Genomic DNA, 17,046 nt, shown 5'->3' on the forward strand with positions numbered 1-17,046 from the left:
GCTGAAAGGAAAGAGCAAAGGGTTTCCCTCTTCTTCAGGACTCCAGATGTAAAGGTGGAGGCGAGCTCATTGGAGCCATCGCAGATGGCTTTGTCCATACAAGACATAATAAGCAAGGAAACATCCTGGTCGGCAGACGAGATCTTCCTGCTTAATGCTCCTAGAGACCAATCTAAAAAGTTAAAAACTTCGAAGGCCCTGTAAACCCCTTTAAGGAGATGGTCAAGGTCCGAGGAGGACCAACAAATTTTAGAGCGTCTCATGGCCAGGCGACAGGGAGAGTCTACGAGGCTTGAGAAGTCACCATGGGCAGAGGCAGGGACTCCCAAGCCGAGAACTTCTCCCGTGTCATACCAGACGCTCGCTCTAGAAGCTAGTTTAAAAGGAGGGAAGGCAAAGGCCGTCTTCCCCAAACTCCTCCTGGTAACCAACCAGTCGCCTAGTAGACGTAAAGCCCTCTTAGAAGAGCGAGAGAGCACTAGCTTAGTAAAAGAAGGCTTGGCAACAGCTAAGCCTAGCGCAAACTCAGACGGAGGCGAACGAGGAGCAGCAGTAACAAAATGGTCTGGGAAAAGATCCTTAAAAATCATCATGATTTTCTTAAAATCCATAGAAGGTTGCGCAGCCTTAGGCTCTTCCACGTCTGATAAAACATCCAAAGGATTATCGGTAGGCGGAGGATCAGCAACATCCTCATCTGAAGGAACCTCGCCCGACAATTGATGAGTCTCAAGCAAGGGAGAGACCTGCCGTGGTGGCAATGCTTGACAAGCAAAGTCCACACGCAAAGGAGCATCAGTAGCAGTCAAGGAAGCTACGTCATGTAACTGCTTAAAGGACTGACCAGCAACAACAACAGGAGCGGGAAGATGCTCGACGTCAAGTCGAGACTGCCTTGACTGCCTAGATTGAGCAGTTAAAACAACCCTTGACTGCGGTGCTTGACGCTCAACGTCAAAACAAGGCAACTGAGCTGGTTGGCGAACGTCCTGAACGTCAACACGAGCATGCGGCAGCGGCTGAACGTCAACACGAGACTGCGGCAGCGGCTGAAAGTCAACACGGGACTGCATCGAGTGAGGCTCCAAGTCACGTGACTGACGTGACAAACTACCGACATCACGTTTCGTAACGTCAACAGGACGAGTAAAGGCTCGTTTGGGCGGCTGATGGCCAGGATCTCGATCAGCGTAACGGCGAGGATCATCGTGAACCTGCTCAACGGTATACTCCTCCATAAGGGAGGCAAGCTTATTCTGCATATCCTGCAGGACAACCCATTTAGGATCAACGGGAGTCGGTACGGGCCGAGACGATGGTAACGTCTGTGACGGCAAAACATTGCCTTTACTGAGACTCTTGGAGCCCGTGTTACGCTTTCGTTTAAGCGGCTAGCAGTCTTCCGATGACTGCACAGGGTCAGAGCTGTCCCAATGGCTACAGCCAGGACGCTGGACCTGTCCTGAAGGGACTGACTTCCGCTTTAAGGGTCTAGAAACTTTGCTCCAAGGTTTCTTTCGCGAGAAGCCTTCGGATGACGAGGAGAAAACAGCCTCGCTCGTCTTATGGTAGGGGCGGTCTTGACGAGACACGCCCGATACCATAGAGGGAACGTCTGTTCGTTGGTTAAAGCCTCTCGTCCCCATAAGTCCTACGACATTACTTCTCCCTGGTGCATGGGAGCCTGAAAGAGGTCTCGGACTAGGAGAACGACAAGCACGAACAGACGAACCCTCGGTCGCAACACTAAAAACACTTTGCGCACTAATCACTTTATCCCCACGATTTTCTAATGTGGCACTCTGACACTTTAACACATTCACATCCGCCATGAGTTGATTACGGTCCGATGCTAAAGACTCAACTCTCTCGCCCAAAGCTTGAATGGCAAGCAACATATCCCGCATGGATGGTTCATGAGTGCTAGTAGAGGGTTCAGGAACAACTACTACAGGGGAAGGATTAGGTTCAGGGGCATGGGAGGAGGAAAAATCCAATGACCTAGAGGAGCTTCTCCTCACCCTATCTCTCTCAAGCTTACGAGAATACTTATCAAACTTTAGCCAGTCGAATTCCGAAAGTACCACGCACTCATCACACCGGTCTCCTAATTGGCAGGTTTTACCCCGGCAATTAGAACACACGGTATGTGGGTCGAGAGAGGCCTTTGGAAGACGTTTGTTACAATCCCTAGCATTACATTTACGAAATTTAGGAATCGGAGAAGGGTCAGCCATTTTGAAAAGTCAAAGAAAATCCAAAAACAATCCAAAGTCATCAACAATAAACGCTATCCAAAAAAGGGTTCAAGAGTTTTAATTGAAGTGAAAAACACCTGCACTGCGAAAGCTCAAAACCAAAAAGAAGTACTTCACCAAGAATGACGAAAAAACTCCAGGTCAACAGCGAGTAACGGAATCAACTTGTCGACAAGACCGACAGAGAAGAACTGAGGCTGTTTACATGTATATGCGGTATCTGGCCGATAGTCGGCGCTGGTGGGCACACCCGCAACCTTCATGGCGATCGCTCGCGAGTTTTTGTGTTTCTGTCGAGCCGTCCGAGACGTCAGCTATTATATATTCACCGGCTAAGTTTAATATTTAAAAATGAAGGTTTATTAATAAACTAAAATTTAAATACAAATACAGTATAAAGCTTTAAAAAACAAACTAGCCGTACGAACACATGTACACGCACACACAGAGAAAAAGAGAGAACATATTTGTATGGTTAATAATAATGGCTATAAACGAAGTATATGAAAACTATATCCTGTAACATACTGGTGCTGTATATAATATTCATCATGAATATATTTCAAATAAATTAAGTAATTATATAAACAATACGCCATTTGTATGTGCAATACGGGACCGTCAGATCAACAGCACAGCTGCAAAACTATTTCCGAAATTGAAAAATAGAATTCAATAAGGATTATTAGAACATAAGATATACTGTACTGTACTATGGAATAAGAAAATTAAATAATGATATACAGTAAGAAAATATTGATAAAATATGACTTGGATGATTGCGAATCATAACGCAAATTAATAAATCTTCAAATTTTTAGTTCGACATACGTCAAGATCAACTTCCGACGAGCCTCTCGGTCCCTATCTCCGTCGTAAGTCGGTGACTACCTGTAGTGTCTGTATGCAGGGCAGTCAGTGTGGACCCGTCTCCTTGACCAACATAAAGGTACAGCAAGGGCAGTAAGATATGCTGGGGTAAATCAACATGGTTCCAGTTTCTAAAGACCATGCACACCTGAAAGGGGAAAGATAAGGTAAAGTTAATAGTCATGCCTCTCGACATGAAAGATTCTACTTACAAAATTTTCACACTGCAAAACGAGATGCAAAGAATTTTCCGATTCTTATCGCGAAAAATGTTTCATGCAACGAAAGGAGGTATGGTATGAGAGCCCGACCGTCTCCGAGGCTGATTTTAAAATTCGCGCGCCATTAGCCCGAAAACTCGCCACCATCCTCCCACACTCCTATTGGTTATCTCCCTACTCAGATGCTACTTACTGCCATAAGATCCTGCTCTCCTATTAATCAGCATCTCCTGTACTGTATTCCATCATGCATCTATGTATTGGTCAAAGAGATCCAAAAAGAAAGAAAAGTGGCATTGATGAACAAAATATGTAATCAAATTTAAAAAATACAAAACGTTAAGTGAAAAAAAAAATAAAAAATTAGAAAAAGGCAAAAGAAAAAGGAAAATTACCCTTAAATCTCCACACGAGACAAGTATCGAGTTATATAATTCTAGGAGATGTACTATCTCCCGTTGAATTGAAAAAACGATACACGAGGGTAAACGGGGATAATGTCTCAAAGTATACTACAGTGCATAGGATAGGTAGCCTAGCGCGAGACGAGATCTCGGTTACCTAAATCGCCCGAAACTCTAACGTATACGATCGACAAAAGGAAGAGGAAATTATGCATGAAATATATATCTTTACTAGTATAATTATGCCTAAATAGCTTTCATAATTTATTAATGCTATTACAACCAGGAAAGTCGTTCTGCTAACTAAATAACACATGCATAACGAACGACAGCGCCCATGGCGCCTCCCGGTGACAGGCCTAGCTCCTTAACACAACAAATTACTCTAATTTCACTGTGAAGCAGGAGCTAAAAATTATACACTGTAAAGAATAAATACTCAACTTTCCAGAGGCAAAAGAAGCTGGAGATTGCATATTAATTCCTCACAAAAGCGATCAAAAACGTTAGATCAACAGGGAACACCACCGTGCGAAATCGCTACAAAAATAGGAATGAGCGCCATCTTGGATACTCGTAGTATTAGGAGAGGAAGGTTAACCTTGATAACGGCTCCCCTTCTCTTTTTCGCCAGTCTTCCCCCTCGAAACGAAAACGCTATTCGGGGTGAAGATTGCTATGTGTCATATCAAGATATACGTCCCCTGATATTATGCGATATCCATAAGAGAAATTTTAAGGATATTCGTGCCATGGGTTAGAATTCTGGAGACGTAAAGGTCAATTCTCTGGGAATATCACTGTAGCCAAATATCCCTTAGAAAGCTACCTATAGGAACCTTCCATCTGGACGACATGGCTTGAGCCTAAAAAAGTGTTAGTATTTTCTGCCATTTGTTAATGTGTTTCCTAAAATTAAGAGTTGATGTTTTCTGCCACTTGTTGATCTTTTCTGCCGTTTCTCATCCTCCTCTACCGTCCCGCCACTTTGCTCTCCGACATCACTTCACTCCAAAGGTATGGTTCCACATTTTTGTTACTGTATTTTTACTGTTTGCTCTAATTATAAATTTATTTTACAGGTTACTAACGGCTATATTACTACTGAATGATCCAAATGATTGTATTTCATTGAGTTTAGTGGAGTTTAGCCTTCTTGTAAACATTTAATGTGGTGTTTTTTCTAGGGCCTGGAATGAATTAGGCTATTTACATATAAAAGGCGACACAACATGAAAAAAATCATGATACAAAAACCAGTACGGAACCCATTAATTTCGCGTTGTGAGACATTACTGTACAGCCAGTGAAATTAGGTAAGATAAATGGGAAAGACCGACGTGAACGTCTGCACTCAACTGTAGCCAAATAATAAGTGAATAGTAACAACTGGGTGAGTGAGTGAGCAGGGTGGTTTGTATAATCCCTGCTATGCCCTCCCTAAAGCGGAGGATTGTCGACACCTCGTGTGAAAGTTTTTATGGCTAAACCAGCTGAATGCTGAATCATATCTCCTAGGTAAAGAAAAAGGGTTTTTATTTGTGTAGGATCAAATAGGGTTTTCCTATGAAAAAACTTTTTAGGGGGTTAATGTGCTGTATGGTCTCCAAAACATATCATCATCATTATTATTACAGTAATACCTCGACACAAGAAATTTGAGATACAAGGAAAGTTTCGAGCAAATTTTTGCCCCGAGATGCGAGACGGTTCCCTATGCAGCCGCTAGGTGGCCGAATTTGCGAGAGGCTGCTCACGAGGACAGCACCGCTCGCTCTTTCCCGGCGGATCTCTGTCGCGTAAAGTTATCTCTGAGCATCGGCCATATTGTTTGCAATTTTTATGTGTTTTTTGCGTTAATCAGTACAGAATTAAGTGAATAAACAATAGGTACCATCCTCAAGCAGAAGGATGCTATAAGGAAGGAAATCAAGAGACATGTTAGCTAAGTGGCAGGAGTTTTCTGATTTTATGGAAAAGAGGCACCAGGACAAGTTGGCGTGTGGTCATGCGTTACCCTTTTGTGACAACACTTGTATACGTCATATTCATAACATTTTGAAGGGGAGACAAAAGCAAACATCCCTAGATAGGTTCCTTTTAAAAAGGCCGACAAAAAGTGAAGGTGAAAGCGAGGCAAAAAGAGCCAAGCCGGAAGAAGGAAAGTAAAAAAATGAAAAATTATAACAAAATTAGAATTAAGTTTAGTGTAAAGTAAGATTAAAATTTATTTTTAAGTGTGTGTACAGTAAGCTAATTTCATTTAAGTTGAATTTAAAGTTTAAGTTATATTACGTACTGTTAAAAAAGTGTAGCGTCCGAACGTGTTGCTGTCAAGTCTCTCTCCTCCCCTTTCTCTCTCCCTCCTCCTCCGCACACACCGCTGTTAGCCACTACCGTCTGTCTCAAAGTTAAGAACTCCATAATAATGTCACATTTTATTGCAGATCATAACCAGTACATAGGTATGTTATTTTGTGAGCGTAGGTTGTGAATTAGAACAATCAAAAACATGTTTTTCCACTGTAATATACCATTTTTAGGTGTTTTTTCAGAGGGTGGGAACGGATTAATTTTTTTTTAGTTATTTTATATGGGAAAATTTATCCAAGCTACGAGCGAATGGACATACGACCTGGGGTCCCGGAACGCATTAAGCTCGTATCTCAAGGTGTTACTGTATTAGCTAAGCTAAACCCAAAGTTGGAAAGCAGAATGCTACAAGCTCTAGGGCTCCAAAAAGTACTGCACCCCAGTGAGAAAAGGAAATAAAAAATATTATATATGAGAAGTAACTACTAAAAAAATAAAAATATATTTTAAAATCAGTAATGTTAAAATAGATCTGTCATACATAAACTATGAAGAGAGACTTATGTCAACCTGTTTAACAGAAAAAACATTTGCAGCAGATTTGAATGTCTGAAATTCCAGATTCAACTGCAAAATTAGGAAGATTATTCCACTATCTGATCACAGCTATTATGAAACTTCACAAATACTTTGTAACATTAAGTCTTATGATGGAGAAGGAAAACTATTAGAATTAACAGTATAGCCAGTACTGCATATATGATGGTACAGTCTTGAAATATCTGAATGCAAAGGATGGTCAGAATTTTGAAAAATCTTATGCACCATGCATAAAGAACTAACTCAACAATAGTGCCAGATAAGAAATTTAATACGCGTGGAGCTAGGCAGGGCTAACAACATAACACAAAGTCGGTGAAGAGCCGACAAAAAACGTAAAACAAAAAACTGTCTCGTGAAAGTCCCTTCGAACTAATAATACTAGAATAAAAAGTATGCTAATAAGATCATTATGAACGCCCGTGACGTGCGGAACGTAAAACGAAGTAAAACTAGTAACGCTCGAAAGCTACCAGGCATGCCAACCTAACATAAAATTACGATACTGTAATATCGTAAACAATTGTTATCGTAATAACAGACTACTGTACCATAATATAAAATAACACGGGGTGTGAACCGTGGATACTCAGAAAAGTTCAAAACGAGGAACAATCAGTATAGAAGACTCATTGTAAAACGTTAAGAACGAAGAGAGAGAGAGAGAGGAGGTGGCCGATCGCTACGAGGACCCAATGCGGGTCGTGGATAACATAAAACTGTGATAAAATAATAAATAAGGGCAAGGCCACCTCCAAAATCTCAAAACTCATAGATCTGGTACTTAACTTAGGTGGAGTGATGGTAGGGTCCGACATCCTGAGATAAATCCTGGGTAATCCAAGGAAAACACGCACCAGAAAAAAGATAACGTAAGCCAACAGGTGCTATGCAAAAGGAGTGACGTCACTGGCGTGGGTGGGATCGTTCGTAGTAGCGTTTCAGAGCTAGGATGTTGAACGGCACCTCGCTGTTCGGGGATATTGACAGGAGATATCTAAATGGTGCAAGACCTCTGGTTGTGATTTAATCACGCCCCAGTTATTTATACCGACACCTTAATAGGTGAGCGAGCTGGGTTCAACCTACCATTCCTATACAATTTTTTCTCTGGTAAAATTCATAGCAGTTATTACCTTAGAAATGATGTAAAGGAGCATTTCACTGGGCGGCACAGGTCAGAGCCCAGATATATGGTAGAATGAAAGAATTATAAAATTTCTTCAAGATAGATTGATATCCAAAAATCTTACAAGCTTTTTTTAATAGGCCATATTTTGTGTGTAATTAAAGAAGAAACAGACTGAATGTCTTTCTCAAGAGTAAATATGCAATCAAGAGTCACCTATAATTTTAAAGGAGTTTTATATAGATAAAGACATTATCAATGCAAATACAGTATCTGGATTTTGAGGATTCAGTCCTCAACTGGCTTACAATTATGAGTTTTGTTAGGGTTTAATTTCATGACACATAATTTGCACCAGACATGACAAATTCGAAGATAATTTGTATTTTTCCTAACCATACAAACCTTAGCTATTTACAAAGGGTATTACTTTTAGCGTAGCTGAAATGGCGAGCCATTAGAATTTAACGAGGGTGTATTACCCCCGCGCTAGTTAGCGGGGGGGGTAGGGGAGTGGTAGCTAGCTACCCCTCCTCCCCCTCACACACAGGTGAATACTCACTTTCACTTAGAGGTAGGACTTGTCTTGGGGGACAGGGCTGGCGGGCAAATATGTGTAAATAGCTAAGGTTTGTATGGCTAGGAAAAATACAAATTATCTTCGAATTTGTCATTTGTTCCGTAACCGAAATACAAACCACGCTATTTACAAAGGGTGACTTATCCCTTAGGAAGGGTGGAAAGTCCCCAGCCATACTGGCTTTGGCTTTACCCGGGGACTCAGAATCCGAGTGAGTCGCACTCGAGAAAAGGAGTCCCTGCACCTCACAAGTTCCTTGCTCCGCAAGGAACCATGTGGCCTACGTAAGCTTGTGTGTGAAGGAAGAAGTGTGACCCGTCCTAGGCAGTTGACCTGGAGTTCCAGAAGGAACTCTGGGTTAGGACGTTCCCAATACCACCTCGTCAGGGTATGGGGGACGCGACAGTATTGACTCAATACTCGGAACACAAGGAAGCATGGTTTACCTGCAGAGGTTCGAGGTCAGCTATGCAGAGACCAGGATGCTGCTTCCCCGTAGAGGGGATGATGAAGAAAGAAGTAAGGGCCAGACATACTTCTTTCGTTCATGCAGACTAAAACCTGATAACAATGCCCTCAACCTTCTGCTACCTGTCCAAAAAGGAGCCTGAGGTTAGACCAGCTGTTGTGTAGCCACCACAGAGCGATAGAAAACGTATCGAGACTCCTGTGGGTCACGCCCTGCAGGAAGCGGGCTGCGAAGGTCATCAGACGCTTCCAGACTCCAGCTTGTAGCACCTGCGTCACAGAGTAGTATTACTCGAAGGCGAGGGACGTTGCGATGTATCCAACATCGTGCTGTAGGGCGACGTGACGGGGGAGGGTCTGAAGACAGGTCGAGATGAATGTCCTTGAGTCCGGGCTGAAGAGGTATACTGGTGACTCTCCCCCCATGTCCTCCTTGTGTTCCCAAATCGGCTGCAACTGAGGACAAACTGCAGCTGTTCCCAGCGCTAACCTCTCGATTCCTTACTGGCAAGAAAGAGAAGGTCTTGGGACATCAGACACAGAATGGAGACTCGAAATCTTGAATGAATCGGACCGAAGGGCCGGGACCCTCAGATTCTGAGTCTAGCCAACAACTCAGGAGCGAGCCTGAATGTTGCCTTCCCCTCTTCCTTAGAAAGGGGGGAGTAGTAAGAGACCAAGAAGATTGCTTACACACTGGCCGTGGCCAGAGTGAGCAGAAGACCCAAGGCGGAATACAATCCGAGGCCTGTCGTAAAAGGGTCTTGAGAAGATCTCTTAAAAGGACTAAAAGTCCGAGCCATGCTCCAAGTTGGAGGTCTTCCTCCGACTAGGGCAGGGACGATCGTAGCTTCGCATGAGCGAGGATAGATCCAGCGGGCAGGAAAAAGTTATTCCTTTAAGCCTGAAGGTCAGGGAAAGGCTGAGCGACAGGCTTCATTGCCGAGAGCGGAAAGGAGTTTCCTCCCGCCGAAAGGCAATAAGACCGTTATTGCTGGAGAAGAGGCCTCAAGGGAAGAGGTATATCTCCCACGGCACCAACCACATTAGACTCTTCACTTTGCCTGGGAGACCCCTGTGGATGACTATCGCAGATGACGCGACCTCCGTACCGCGACTGTAGCGGGTTGTCTCTTCTAGAGGAGGAAGCGTAGTGTCTCCAGGCATGAAGCCGAAGCGACGCCCCGGTTCGGGAGAGATGTCGCAGTGTGGTTGCTTGAGTAGTCTGCGCCGTGGGAGAAGCTCTCCCGGGAGTTCCGTCAGGGGAAGCAGAGGGTCCAGAAACCGTTCTGCGCATAGTCCCAGTGGAGCTCTCCCATTGAAAGGTTGACAGACAACCTGGTCTTGTTGAGACCCATTGTCCGCAGACAAAAAGGAGGGAAGACGCAGGCGTCGAAGTTGTCCCACCATCACCGGAATGCATCTTGCCAGAGTCTCGGGGTCTGAGACTGGGGGGAAGACTAGCGAAAGCTTGAGGTTCCAAGCTGTCGCGATCAGGTCCCCCAGACCAGCACTTGCTGGTTACCCAAGGTCAAAGACCCCTAGGTACACTCTCTCTATGAGGCTCTGCTCGGATAGTCTGAGAGAAACATTCCCCTGCCTGGAATGAGAGAGCCGATGGTGGTATTGAGAGAATCTCAATCATCCCGGTATCTCTACTGCAAGATGTGAGGGTGTGAAAATGCGTCCCCTGCTGGTTAGAATGAAGTCGACGCGCAACGGGGCGACTCGGCAGGAGCTGAAGGATCTGAAGAGGGGCCAGACTAAGGCCCCTAAGCCTGCCTGAATGATGGAGAGGTATCCTTCAGGTCTTGACCATAGGCCTGGACCGGAACATGCGCCCCCCCCCCTTTCCTTTGACGAGTCCGAGAACCGCATCAAGAATGTGGGGAAAGGACGAGAATATCCACTACCATCAAGAGGCTCCATAGGTCAACACCCATTGCAGGTCTAATAGTTCCGCTGGTCCCATAGGGCCAGGGAGTCCGGTTAAACATTGCCTGAAGCCACCGGAACTTGGATCGCCCCACATGGAACTTATCCTGAGGCGACCGTTCGGACTATAGACGGGTCAATGAGGAAAGAAGAACTAGAAAACGATCCAAGGTAGGGCTGAAAGCTCTGCTTGACTGAGAACAGGTACTGCGACTCTCCTCAGTCTTGCCACAGTCAACCGAAAGGAAGGCTCGGAGGATGTGGTAACAGAATCTGGCGTCCCCAGGTGGTCACCCATCCAAGTACCGACGTTGCTTAACCTCGCTGGACGGACGAGAAGCGGGGTTTCCAATGTGGTAAGGCGGTTGACTCAATATCATGGCCAGATACTCCAGATGTTGAGGCAGAGGAAGAGAAGGCTCCAAGCAAAATACCATGAGCCCACACTCATGGTAAGCATCCGGAAGCTTGTCCCGGCGCTGAAGAAGGTCGAAACCCGAGCCTACCGGAGTTGACCAGCCCTCCAAACAGCAGAGGAGGCGGAAGCCTGCACCTGAGCGGCCAAGAGGAGGCAGGGAGAGTTCTCTGGGGAAACAAACCTGCTATGCCACGGCGGGATAGCCACACTGCATCATAAGCAGGAATACTTGCAGTCTAGGCTGAATTCGACGAGCACCCTGGAAGATGGATGGAATGGAAACTGAAAGTACCCGTCCTTCCGATCCAGGGTTTAAGGAGTCCTGTCGCCTCGTTACCAGTCTGATCGATTCTGCTGGTCTACGCTGGCCGAAGTTTGTTCGACAAACTTGATCAGGGCTGAGAGGTCGACTATGGACATCCCCTCTCAGATCCTTCCTTACAAGAGAGGATCGACTGAGGGGGCCGGGGGTGAAGCCGTCGATGATCCTAAGGAAGACCTTCGCCTAAGGTATGGATCATTCTGCCCAACCGGGCAACTCTGCTGACGCTATGGCATAGAGGTTCAGAGACACTGAATTCGCTGACAGAGACGGCAGGCGCGATATCCTTGGCTACTCACAGAGATTGTGCGGGAATGGGCATCGGGAAGCTGTCATTCGGATGAGTAACCTTAAGCATCCTCCCAGCGAAAAACCTGCAATCCTAGAGTTCGTGAACTCCTTTTAGGACTATGCCCCCCCGGGGGAGTCTCCCGTGCCATCTGTTCCTGACAGGAGGAAACTGCAATTGGACACCTTGTCCCAGTTGTCGTAGCCGATAACTTAGGCCGACGTGGTTGAAAGAAAAGGGCGCTGGAATCCTGCAGAGTCTGGAAAAAAGCGCCTTGGAGGAGTGAAACCGGAAGTCGATTTACTCCGCACAGCAGCTGTCTAAGTCTCTGTCCTTGGGCACAAACAAACTCTTCTCAAGGATGGAAGGGTGTCTGAGGTCGTCGACCTCCACAGATGAGACACCCAAAGGAAGCCCTCAGTCAGCGCGTCCAGATGGTACAACATCGAGCTTGTCCGCAAGTTAGATACTTAACGACGAAAGGCCAAGGTGCCTGAGCTCGAGAGGAGGAAAGTACCCTTGATCTTCCTGTAGCTTCCTTGAACCAAACCTCGGGCCGTAACCGAGGAGGGAAAGAACCTGGCAAGTTCCCAGAGGAAGACGTAAGCAGTCACCCCTTGTCCGATGGAGAAATCTCGAACGGAAAGCCCCCCCGCCAAAAATCCTTCCAGGGAATGACGGGGAAGGGCTAACCCAGGTTCAGGAATAGAGGAGTGTTGCTCAGATCTCCCTTAAGTTCCTCCTATTCTTGCAAGTGCCATGCTCTGTGTTTACGGGGTGAGGCAGTGTTCTGGAAATACGCTCCAGAAGAACTCGCCAGGCTGGTCATGCTGCGAAAACCCCATTGGGAATCGTGGTCGCAATTGCCCTGGAGCTCGCGCGACGGGAATTCCTGGTGGTCGGCGAGCGATAACCCATAGACGAGCAATGGATACTGCAAGAAATAAGCTGACATTTGTGCGAAGAAACACTGTAGGTTCGCGCGACGGAACACCATCCGTCTGCGCGATGGAAAAAACCGTTGGTTCGCGCGTGGGCGAACATTGGAGAGCATGAGCGTAGACGTGCAGGCACGTGGGCGTGTGGGCGCGCAGGCGAGTGGTCGCGCGGTTGCACGGGCGAGCGGTCGCGCGGTCGCGCGGTTGCACGGGCGAGCGGTCGCGCAGTTGCACGGGCGAGTGGTTGCACGGGCGAGCGGTCGCGCGGTTGCACGGGCGAGCGGTCGCGCGGTTGCACGGGCGAGCGGTCGCGCGGTTGCACGGGCGAGCGGTCGCGCGGTTGCACGGGCGAGCGGTTGTGAGGGTGGGCAGGTGGATGAGAGCGAGTCCGAGGCGGCGAACGCAAGCGTTAGCGCGATGGCGAGGAAACGCGCTGCCGCGTGGGCGAGGAGGACCGCTGGCGATATGGATCAACAAGCGATCGGTGGTGAGCTGGTGAGCGCTAACGCGCAGGTTGGCGATGGCGCGTTGTGTTATGCCGACGCGATGGTCGAGCAGTATGCGCAGGTGAGCGATCGTGCGTTGGCGAGCAGTATGCGAAGGTGAGCGATCGCGAGCAGTGATCAGCATGCGCCGGGTCGCGCGATGGTGATCAGTATGCGCAGGGTCGCGTGATGGTGATCAGCATACCAGGGTCGCGCGATGGCGATCAGCATGCGCAGGTTGGCGGTCGCGCGATGGCGAACAGCATCTGCAAGTGGGCGATCGCGTGATGGCAAACAGCATACGCAGTTTAGGGTCGCGCGATGGTGATCAGCATGCGCAGGGTTGAGCGATGGTGATCAGCATCCGCAGGTGTGCGGTCGCGCGATGGCGATCAGCATCCGCAGTTGAGGGTCGTGCGATGGCGATCAGCATCCGCAGTTGAGGGTCGCGCGATGGCGATCAGCATCCGCAGGTGAGGGTCGCGCGATGGCGATCAGCATCCGCAGGTGAGGGTCGCGCGATGGCGATCAGCATCCGCAGTTGAGGGTCGCGCGATGGCGATCAGCATCCGCAGTTGAGGGTCGCGCGATGGCGATCAGCATCTGCAGTTGAGGGTCGCGCGATGGCGATCAGCATCCGCAGTTGAGGGTCGCGCGATGGCGATCAGCATGCGCAGGTGAGCTAGTAGCTGGCGAACCATATTCCTTCAGAAGTGTTGGAGAACGTTGGCGTGCCGGCTGTAACACACGTGGGCGATCCGGAGATCGCTGGCGAGCTGATGATCGCTGGCGGGCTGATGATCGCTGGGAGCTGATGATCGCTGGCGAGCTGATGATCGCTGGCGAGCTGATGATCGCTGGCGAGCTGATGATCGCTGGCGAGCTGATGATCGCTGGCGAGCTGATGATCGCTGGCGAGCTGATGATCGCTGACGAGCAGAAGGCTACGCGTGGAAGCCTGCGCAAAGAAGAAGAGTCCTTGACCCCGACCTGAACCGAAGTTCTAGATTGCGAGGGCGAACGTGGGCGCACAGGGCGCGTAACAGGAACCAACAGGAACCGCAGGGAAGATCATCTTGAAAGCGCTGACGAACAGGAGAGCGCTGATGAGCAGAAGGGCGCGCAGGGAAACCCTGACACGCAAGGGAAGAACCCCCGTGGGGGCAACCCTTTGCCCCGAAGGGATCGTTGTCCGCCGGGAGACTGATGTCCGTCGGAAGACCGCTGTCCGTCGGGAAGACCGTTGTCCGTCGGGAAGACCGTTGCCCGTCGGAAGACGAGATCAGACTGCTGTCCATCTGCACCAAGGCGGAAGATCGAGAAAAAGGAGTTGTAGGCTGCAAACGGAGATCCAAAAAGGCGCCTCAAGCACCCTTATAGGGAGATGAGAGGCCCTTACGACGAGGCGGACGGTGGGCCTTACGGCGAGGGAGGCCAACAGCAACAGCAACAGAAGAAACCTCCGAAGAGGAGTCTCTATGAGTGTACTCTCTCGCGAACGAAAGAGAAACACTTCGTGGAAGAGACTGGTCAACCAGTGACCTAAAAGGAGCAATCCTCCGAAGAGGAGCTCCTGCAGTTGCCCAGCCCCTTGAGCGAAACTGCAGGTGCGACCGCTCAGCACCAAGAGCATAGTCGCACGAAAAAAAGGCAAGAGAAGAACCCCCCAAAAGGGGAAAAACTCAAGCCTAGACAGGAAAAACTTCCCTCGGAAGGAAAGTTATCCGCCCAAGGAGGCAAGCCTCCTGAGTGTTCTAAAATGAACTGGAGAGCTGTCCGTCGTCACGGGAGTACTACCAGTAGAAGGAGACACGCCCCTGACGAAAATACAAGGGGGGAGGCAGCAACAGCCGAATCCCCAGGACTCAACCAGACAGCTCACACCGTTGCTATATTACAGAAACGAACTAGATCGGTAACTGTAAAAAGATAAAACAAATAATATTAGTACACATTCATTCCCCCGGGAAGGCTCCGAAGAGGAATCCCGAGGGAAAGGAACAAGAATTACACAACAGGCACGTGCCCTCACAATCACTTACACTCGCGGAAGGAGAGCTGTAACCAAAACAGAATTATAACAATTATAATTATGTAACTATGTAATTATGTAATTAAAAAATGAATGAACACTAAAGAAAGAACGAAAACCCCAAAAGGAATCGTTCTACAAGCTGAAAAACAAAAAACAACTACAATTAGATTCATAACTAATTGAGACAAACGTACGGCGTAGCAACCCCCCACACGGAAAGGAAGCTAGGCTACAAGGGCGTAGTAACACGTAGTAAAAGGGTGAACGACCTCAAGAGAGAGAGAGAGAGAGAGAAAGACAAGTCAAACTTGATCGCCACCCATAAAAATACGCCGTGGTGGCCTAACTGCCGAGGCCTCCACGTAGATATCGTACACTACACACACACATCTGAAAAGGAAACTTACTTATTTCTATACTCAAATATATATACAAACATGAAAACATGTTTACATATATATTGAGTAAATGAAAAGTAAGCGATTAAGTAAAGACAAAACAGACAATGGCTGCCAAGCGAGGACCAAGACAGAGACGTCTGTCACAGTCCGAGCCAAAAGTGAAAGTGAGTATTCACCTGTGTGTGAGGGGGAGGAGGGGTAGCTAGCTACCACTCCCCCCCCCCCCCCCCGCTAACTAGCGCGGGGGTAATACACCCTCGTTAAATTCTAATGGCTCGCCATTTCAGCTACGCTAAAAGTAATACCCTTTGTAAATAGCGTGGTTTGTATTTCGGTTACGGAACAAACTAATTTTAACTAGATCTCTATTAAGGGATCCAGTAACCTCAGCCCTATATTCAAGATATGGAATTTTTGCATATAAAATGAGCTTGTTTTCTAGACTAAACCCAATATCATGCATATATAGTATGAAAAGTAATCAAAGAACACTACCCTGAGGAGCACCAAATATTACATTCCTTTAGTCACTAAGGTGCCTATCAACAACTACTCTGCACCTTATTGCTTAAAATTTTGATAATGATGCTAAGAAAAGACCCACCTACTTCTATGTTTAAGTTTGAAAACAATCCCCTCATGTTTGTCAATCAAATGCAGCACTAAAATCAAGGCCAATCATGCAAAACTTCTGACCATAATCAAGGAATTTCAGTAGAGCACTGGAAATTTTAAGTTTATTTATGAAAAAACTCTAAAGTGTTAGCAAAGAAATCAAGAGAAAATCTCAAAACATATAAAGATCCAAATACTTACCCTGTTTTCTTTGTGTTTGTATTAGTACCAGAAAGTTTGAACTTGTATGCAAATATTGATGGATTTAGCTCGAAAATTAATGTTGACAATGCGATATCTTTATCAGTCTTTTTAGTAATCAATGCTGAAACAGAGTGCAAACATATATATCACAAGAAAAATATATAAACATGACAAATTCGAAGATAATTTGTATTTTTCCTAACCATACAAACCTTAGCTATTTACAAAGGGTTTACTTTTAGCGCAGCTGAAATGACGAGCCAATAGTTTTTAACGAGGGTTAATTACCCCCGCGCTAGTTAGCGGGGGGTGGGGAAGGGTAGCTTGCTACCCCTCCCCCCTCCACACACCGGTGACTTGCTTCACTTCACTTAGAGGTAGGACTTGACTTGGGGGTCAGGGATGGCGGGCACATATGTGTAAATAGCTAAGGTTTGTATGGTTAGGAAAAATACAAATTATCTTCGAATTTGTCATTTGTTCCGTAACCGAAATACAAACCACGCTATTTACAAAGGGTGACTTACCCCTTAGGAAGGGTGGAAAGTCCCCAGCCTTACT

At 46.9% G+C, this 17,046-nt stretch overlaps 1 protein-coding gene across 1 annotated transcript in view; it reads right to left on the reverse strand.

The window, feature by feature from the left end:
• LOC137632419 (uncharacterized) overlaps positions 1-17,046 on the reverse strand; it is a 342,058-nt gene that overhangs the window by 168,908 nt on the left and 156,104 nt on the right. The window contains 2 exon segments of the mRNA XM_068364351.1: positions 3,198-3,276; positions 16,483-16,606. Coding sequence (XP_068220452.1) covers positions 3,198-3,276; positions 16,483-16,606 — 203 coding nt within the window.

The sequence above is a fragment of the Palaemon carinicauda genome, chromosome 41 (genome assembly GCF_036898095.1).
Source record: "Palaemon carinicauda isolate YSFRI2023 chromosome 41, ASM3689809v2, whole genome shotgun sequence".
Taxonomy (NCBI): domain Eukaryota; kingdom Metazoa; phylum Arthropoda; class Malacostraca; order Decapoda; family Palaemonidae; genus Palaemon; species Palaemon carinicauda.